The sequence below is a fragment of the Hippoglossus hippoglossus genome, chromosome 16, assembly GCF_009819705.1.
Source record: "Hippoglossus hippoglossus isolate fHipHip1 chromosome 16, fHipHip1.pri, whole genome shotgun sequence".
NCBI lineage: Eukaryota > Metazoa > Chordata > Actinopteri > Pleuronectiformes > Pleuronectidae > Hippoglossus > Hippoglossus hippoglossus.
The window spans coordinates 14092717-14101163 of NC_047166.1; the positions used below are offsets into that span (position 1 = coordinate 14092717).

The following is an 8447-nucleotide window of genomic DNA, read 5'->3' on the forward strand; positions in this document are numbered from 1 at the left end:
TACATGCATGTTGTGCTAACCTCTCAACTTTTTAAATACATCGAGTCAGTTTACCTTCATGATGGACAAAAATACATATACTTACATTTCTGAAGCAAGAATCAATCAGTTCTCAAAGTTGTTGCAGATTAATTGAATGGAAACAACTGTAATAGCACACTTTTCTACGTCATAATCTGAACCTCTGTATCAAAGATCAATTTTTATGGAAACAGTGTAAATGATAAGTTTATTTTTGCCTTTTTTAACCCTACAGTGGAGAACTCTTTTAGTCCATAAACGATGATGATGACTGTTGTTGTGATTCTTGTTGTATACCATTATTTCTATTATTAACATATTATTTAGACTTAACCCCTTTCTCACTTTTAATGTTCATCTCATTATCACTTTAAAACGCTGTAATAATTATGTTTGTATGAGGAAAGCCTGCAAATCAGTGGCTGTTACGTGGTCAGGAAGTGGACAAATCATCAGGCATTTGTATAAATATTCTGAATCAGCTTTTTGTACTTTGATTATTTATTATGATTATCCTTTTACATGATGTTGTGTTATTAGGTAATGAGCATATCATATATTTTCTCACCTAAAAATGCAAATTATTAATGAATTAGTTCAGATATTAAGGTCAATTTTACTTGCTTGGAGATTATTTTCAATTTTTAATACACAAGGAAAAACTTTTAACAGCTGGATTCTTCTGGATCCTTTTAAAATATTGTTTTATAGGTGTTTGGAGAGTATTGTGAAATCCTCCATCATTATAAATTCTATGTTGGTGTAAGATATGATCTTAAGACATTTTTATAGCAGAGCTCTGCTGCTTACAAGTAAAGAGAAGAGTCAAGAAGAACTGTGAATAATGGGAAGGTTTCAATCTCGTGCAAACTGGAGACCGCAATTGAGTTAAGTTAACCCTTGAAGTCAGCTCTGTCATTAAATGAGGCAGTGATAGTAGTAGGTAAATTAGTCGGTTGAAATCCTGTGTGTATGTTCTTCCTCCAAGGCATCACAAAACAAAAACAAGTGAAACAGTGCAGGGAATACAGGGACAGCATAATGAATTCATATCTGATAAACAGTGCAAAACAGGATGCATGACAACCAACACCTGTGCAGTTGCTCTCATCAGAATGTGTCAAACATATTCCGACTTCAGATGTCATGATTGGATCTACAGATGGTCTGCATGTCCAGCTTCAGTACGGAGTCGGCTGCTGCTCCAACTGTTTGGCAGCCTTGAGTTACTGACAGATGCTGATGTGAATTTCGAGTGGTGTAGGGTAGGGTAAGGTGAGGGGATAGTAAATGATGTAAGACTACATAGATGCTGTTTCACACTGTCAACACAAAACAACAAAGAGTATCATGTATTTTAAAGTTGCAGAACTGTAAGATTATCATAATATACATCATGCAGCTCGTGTATCATTGAAGACACTCATTTAGTCGACATGACAATTTCAATTACACAGTGCAAGTGTGAGCTTGTGCATAAGATTTGATGGTGGGAGGAGTTTCTTGTGTGCGGGCCACTTGTGGTTCCTCCTCAGTGGCAGTGACATATTACAACACACAGGGCAGTTTATATTGACCTGTCAGAGTTTGATCAGGGAAACTTCTGCTGCAGATTCATCCTCAACAGACCGCGGGGCTTAGAGAAAGGTACGTTACATTTGCCAGATTACATGAGCTTAAGTTGTGAAAAGGAACTATCACGACAAAATTATTAGACCAAGACCAAAATCTTACGTTGGATTTGAATAATAAAGCATTAATTATTTCCATAAATTTGCCGCCTTTCTGGCTTGACAACTACTTCCAAAAAAGATTTGTTTGTATATACATTTATGTACATAAAGCCTGCTGTATGTGTTTGGATGTAAATGTGTTTACACAGTGACACTATGGAAAATTGATATCTTTATGGAGACAAAAAAAAAATGATTCAATATTGTGGTGAGAACATGTTTCTAGTAGGGTAAAAGGTAGAGTGTGTGTGTGTGTGTGTGTGTGTGTGTGTGTGTGTGTGTGTGTGTGTGTGTGTGTGTGTGTGTGTGTGTGTGTGTGTGCGCGTCTCAGGCTGTCAGGAAGATTACAGAAGGATCCAGGTTATCAAGCTTGACCCAGAAAACATCCCTGCAAGGTTTTTAATTAGCTTTTTCTCATGTCGTTCTCGGCATCAAAAACAATCTAAGTAATTAAGTACATTTTTTTGTGTTTTATTATCTGTGGTTATCTGTGGTTATTTTAAAGTTCTGTTGATCTGATGTTGATTTCACTCAGGAAAACCTGGTGTGCAGTTTATATGTGGTGCAAAGCTTACTGAGAAAAACGTTTTGTTTTCTTTCTTTTCTTGCGTGGAGGAACCGACATAAGTGAAGCCATTTTGTTTTTGTGGAATGAATGTCCTGATTTTGAATTCCAGTTTTCAAATGAGGTACATTTTAATCTCATGTATTAATTATGGATTGTTATTGAACTCTAGGTTAACATTTAAATGTTTTGTTTTTGATTCAGGTTCAAAGACAATGATGGAGCTAATGACTGATACCCCTCTCAACATCACGAACACATCAGACATCACTGGAAGAAACAGCTCCTTGTACGAAGACAACGAAGATTATGACTACAAGGACGAGCACGCTGATCTGAGACACTCCCTCAACATAATCTCTATCATTATTTTCTGCCTGGTCTTTGTTCTCGGTGGGTTCGGGAATGGAGTGGTTATCTGGGTGACCGGGTTCAAGATGAAGAAAACCGTTAACACCGTTTGGTTCCTCAATCTCGCTGTGGCCGACTTCCTCTTCACAGCGTTCCTGCCCCTGGGTGTGACGTACTTGGCTCTGGATTACCACTGGCCTTTTGGCAACTTCATGTGCAAACTCCATGCACTTGTACTGTCCTTGAACATGTTTGCCAGCGTCTACATCCTGGTGGTGATCAGTGTGGACAGATTTGTGTCTGTGGTGTGGCCCGTCTGGGCCCAGAACCACCGAAGTGTACGCAAGGCGTCCTGCGTGAGTCTTGGTGTTTGGATACTGGCTCTGATTCTCAGCGCTCCATCCTTCATCTTCAGGGACACTACGCCTGACAATGGAACGATCATCTACTGCTACAACAACTTTGCCCTTTCCGACGACTATGAAACGCCATCAGTGAATCAGCTGCGACAGTTTCGAAATCAGACCATGACCATCACCCGCTTCCTCCTGGGATTCGTCGTCCCCTTCACTGTCATCGTCTCCTGTTATTCTGTGATCATCCATCGTCTCAGGAGGAACCGCACCCTGGCCAGCCAATCAAGTCGCCCCTTCAAGATCATCGCTGCCATCATCACCACTTTCTTCCTTTGCTGGGCGCCGTTTTACTGCATTACTGTAATCGAGATGTTTTATCACATGGCGAACCACAAGAGTGAAGCATTGGGCCACGTCATCAGAATCGGTCTCCCAATCGCAACCAGCCTGGCCTTTCTCAACAGCTGCCTGAACCCACTGCTGTATGTGTTCATTGGCAAAGATCTTAAGGAAAAAGTCCGCAAGTCCATCCTGAACCTGTTGGAGACTGCCTTCCAGGAGGAAGAGACACACTCTTCCACTAACACAAAGTCAACAGACAGAGACAAGCAAGCTAGTAATTCTGAAGAAGCAGAATAATGTATAAATTCTGCTGGAGAAAGCACATGTTTATCTTTACAGAAAATTGGATCTTATCACCAAAACATCTTGAATTTCAAAAATCACCCAGAAGGCATTGCAAAATATGTATTCCATAAATTTATGGTTGAAAAACAGAAAAACTGTGAGAAAAGGGAACTTAGTTTCTTCGTCTTTCACATGCACGCGAATTGTGATGCATCCTGTGACAAATTCAGAAAAATAGAGAATTATATTTGTTGTTTATGGGTCATCATTTAGAATATATTAATAACACAGTAAAAATAATATTTTGATGAAGAACATCATGTGTTTTTTTCTGTACAATATAGTTATGGTTAAGCTGGAATATAAATCTACAGTGTAAAATAGTGCTGTGAACAAACTTTTATAGAAAGTTAATTTCCCATCTTCCCCCTCATACCCAACCCCACCCACTGATGCCATTGTGTGTGTGTGTGTGTATGTGTGTGTGTGTGTGTGTGTGTGTGTGTGTGTGTGTGTGTGTGTGTGTGTGTGTGTGTGTGTGTGAAAGAGAGAGATATTTTTGACCGCTAAATGTCCATTGCATGATTTAATAAACATGTTGTTCAGCTTAAGGACTGATTCCTGAGAGACTAACAAAGAAATAATGTACGTTACCATTAGATTATCATGAATAAAGTAGCAGCTGCATTGTAAACTTGTATAGAACAGCTTCATTTGATCTTTAAATCATTGCCAGTTGTTTTGGGGGATTTCGGGATGTCTTTTTTTTGGGTCTGTTAATGATGATGATGGCTGTTATTGTGATTCTTTTTTGTTACCACCATTATTTCCATTAGCAAAATATCATCAGGACTTGACCACCTTTTATCTCATCATCACCTTATAATATTACATTACACTGTGACAAATATGTTTTACCATATAAGGCTGCAAATCACTTATTATAAGTTGCTTTTATCATGATATACAATCATTGAATGTCCTTTTTACATAGGAAAAATACTTTACTAGAATGGTTTTCGCATAAGGGAAAATTTTGTTTAGTTTTAAAATTCATTTCAAATTTTTGGAATCTTTGATTGCTTTGATATTCTCCACTGATGCAAAGGACCGGCTCCTGTGAGCCTAATAAAGACAAATGTTTCTGACTACAACTTTGTCATTTTCTGAGGGTCTGTAACCTCATCCTGAGAACATGTTTGCTGTTTAAAATCTCTTGATCTCTTTGTCTAGTGTCAAACATTTCAATGTGCAAGATTCAGGAAAATCCCTCTGGTGTTAAAAGTCTTTGATAAACTCTCTTCATAACATTTACTGTGCAGCAGAGGGAGCCATTGTGCACAACATCCAGTAATTTTCTCAGACAGGATAATTAACTGGAGGAGAAAATAAAGAATATCTTCAGTATGTTTTTGCACCAAAGTCTGTAACAATCAGGAGGTTGTTCATTTTCTTATTCCTGTAATGTATTCCCGTGGGTAAATTCAAGTCCTGAAATGATTTTGAAGGTGAAGGGAAATAACGTGCCATTTAGAGATTTTTTTATAGTATATTGCCGTGATTGAGAACTATTATAAAGTTGTGCCAGTCGTATTCAGGAAACATCTGCACTCACATAACGAACTATGGAACAATCTCCCTGAGGAGATCCATCGGGCTAACTCCTCTTTTAAATCTATTCTATCTATTCTATTCTAATCTATTCTATCTATTCTATCTATTCTATTATAAATAAGAATAAAAAGAATAAGAATAAGAATAAGAACAAGAACAAGAACAAGAATAAATATTGTGTTCAAGTTTGTTGAGAAGGATATGTATTTTTTATTTTAATCTTCATATTTTGTAATTGTTTTTTTTAATTATTGTTATTATTGCCATTATTGTTATTAGTATCCTTCTTCTTCTTCTTCTTTTTTTTTGTCGTTGTTATTATTGATTTATTCATATTGTGTTAAAGTTTGTTAATAAGGTGAAGTACTTTTTATTTTAATCTTCATATGTTTTATTATTTGGTATTATTATTATTATTGATAAATTCATGTTGTTAAAGATTGTAAAGAAGGGGGGGTATTTTAATCTTTTATTATTATTATTATTACACACATATAACCGTTATACACATAAACACACACATGCAGTCAAACTGAATGACATGTACAGTGCCATTCATTATACAGTACTTTTGTTAGCTGCAACATGACAGCTATAACGGATGCACTGTGCCACTTTATCGGAAACTCTAATTTCAGAATAGGTATTACATTAGTTTATAGCTAAATTTGTGCAACACAAACACGACAGAGATGTTGTAACATGTGGTTGATAAAAGGGAACGTTGTGTTTCTCATCTTTCTCATAAACTCCAGTTTTTGATTTTGATGTCTTCATCCATATGTTGCATCAAAGACAGCATGCAATAAAACGAGGAGTTTATAAGCCATGATCAGAGACTCTTTTTTATCATTAAATACGCTGTCACATGACCTACAAAACATAGTAATAAGGGACGTATGGAAGAGGTTTAACTGAAAATAGCATCTACAGTGTTAAATAGTGTTGGCTCATCGCTGAGGATTATACAATGTTCATTTCCTAACTTTCCCCTCACACCCAACCCACTGACGCCATTACTTGTGTACATGATGAAATATATTGACAGTGTGTGTGTGTGTGTGTGTGTGTGTGTGTGTGTGTGTGTGTGTGTGTGTGTGTGTGTGCGTGTGTGTGTGTGTGCGTGTGTGTGAGCTGACTTTTGACTGCTACATGTCAACTGCATGCTTTGATAAACATGTTATTCAGCATTAGGACTGGTTCATGAGGGCTTGACAAAGAACTATGTTACCATCAGATTGTTGTGGTTATTTTGAACTTGCATTGTAACGTTTCGTTTGATCTTTTGATCATTGTTAGTTGTTTTTAGAGGGGATACTTTAATGTCTGTGCCCCCACCCTGAGTACATGCATGTTGTGCTAAACCTCTCAACTTTTTAAATACATCGAGTCAGTTTACCTTCATGATGGACAAAAATACATATACTTACATTTCTGAAGCAAGAATCAATCAGTTCTCAAAGTTGTTGCAGATTAATTGAATGGAAACAACTGTAATAGCACACTTTTCTATGTCATAATCTGAACCTCTGTATCAAAGATCAATTTTTATGGAAACAGTGTAAATGATAAGTTTATTTTTGCCTTTTTTAACCCTACAGTGGAGAACTCTTTTAGTCCATAAACGATGATGATGACTGTTATTGTGATTCTTGTTGTATACCATTATTTCTATTATTAAAATATTATTTAGACTTAACCCCTTTCTCACTTGTAATGTTCATCTCATTATCACTTTAAAACGCTGTAATAATTATGTTTGTATTAGGAAAGGCTGCAAATCAGTGGCTGTTACGTGGTCAGGAAGTGGACAAATCATCAGGCATTTGTATAAATATTCAGAATCTATGGAAGCGTATTGCATTCACTTGGAAAAGAAAAATGCTCTGTTTTTCTGAGATAATTATCTCAGAAATTCCAACCATAACAATATAATAACGTTTATAAATACTGCACGACATGATTATGTACAGTACCTATTATGAATTTTATGGGGATAAGATAGATAAAGGAAATATAGTTTTCATTTTTGTCCATAATTCAAATATTTCGTTTGTTAGTCTTTTGTAGTTCACTGTTATTTATACAGAAGGAGAGTCTGACAGTTTAAAGCGACGCTATACGAGTTTATTTTTTTTTAAAGTGAATGCAATACGCTTCTGTACAGGCACAGCATAATGTATTCATATCTGATAAACAGTGCAAAACAGGATGCATGACAACCAACACGTGTGCAGTTCCTCTCATCAGAATGTGTCAAATATATTCTGACTTCAGATGTCATGAATGGATCTACAGATGGTCTGCATGTCCAGCTTCAGTACGGAATCGGCTGCTGTTCGAACTGTTTGGCAGCCTTGAGTTACTGACAGATGCCTACATGCCTACATCAGATGCCTACATGTCTACATCTTGTGGTGGCAGTTTCTGTTTAATAATGATACTCTATTGTATAATAATACACACATAACATTGTCTCTCGGAAAGTTCAATTCTAACACCTGCAGGTGGGCTCACCCCACACAGCCACCTAGTGTAACGTGTATAGAATGAGCACAGAGCACAGGAGAATCACTTCACTTATACAATCAGAAGCCCCTCCCTGCGAGGAGCCAAAAGGTATTCTTCAGCCTCTTGATGTCTGACCAGGTTGGGCAGAGTTCCTGTCTCAGATCTCCGTCCCAGACCCCTGGTGTGACCTCTGGTGTGAGACAAATCTGTCTCCGAGATCCCTATCTTCGATTTACAACATCAAAAGACCCCAGTCCTGTATACAATGCAGAGTTCCCCTCACCCATCTCTATCAGACAGACTAAGTAAAACCCCTGCAGTGAAGCATTTGCTAAGACACACATGTGGGGGCCATAAACACTTCCTTCTGCAACTTCCGTAGTTAAGTCACAGAAAACACATTTGTTATCTACTTCTTCTAAATACATATCTGTTCTTCTATTAAACATTACACAAATGCAAAATCTGCCATTACAATCTCAGGTGATCTGGAGGAGTACAGGAAGCCCAGGGTACGTGCCTCCGGAGTGCTATTAGCAGTGCCAAGAGACTTTACAGGGACAAGGTGGAGTCTCACTACAAGGGCTCCAACACAAGGAACATGTGGGCTGGACTCAAAACCATCTCTGACTACAAAGGAAAGACCAGCAGTGCTGATGTAGTGTCTGC

General features: G+C 37.5%; 1 protein-coding gene across 1 annotated transcript; it reads left to right on the forward strand.

Moving 5' to 3' along the window:
• Positions 1-1485: 1485 nt before the first annotated feature.
• Positions 1486-3665, forward strand: LOC117776417 (chemokine-like receptor 1). Its single transcript, XM_034610304.1, has 2 exons — positions 1486-1668; positions 2524-3665. The coding sequence occupies exon 2, from the start codon at positions 2535-2537 to the stop codon at positions 3663-3665; it is 1131 nt and encodes a 376-aa protein (XP_034466195.1). The 5' UTR covers positions 1486-1668; positions 2524-2534.
• The last annotated feature ends 4782 nt before the right edge of the window (positions 3666-8447 follow it).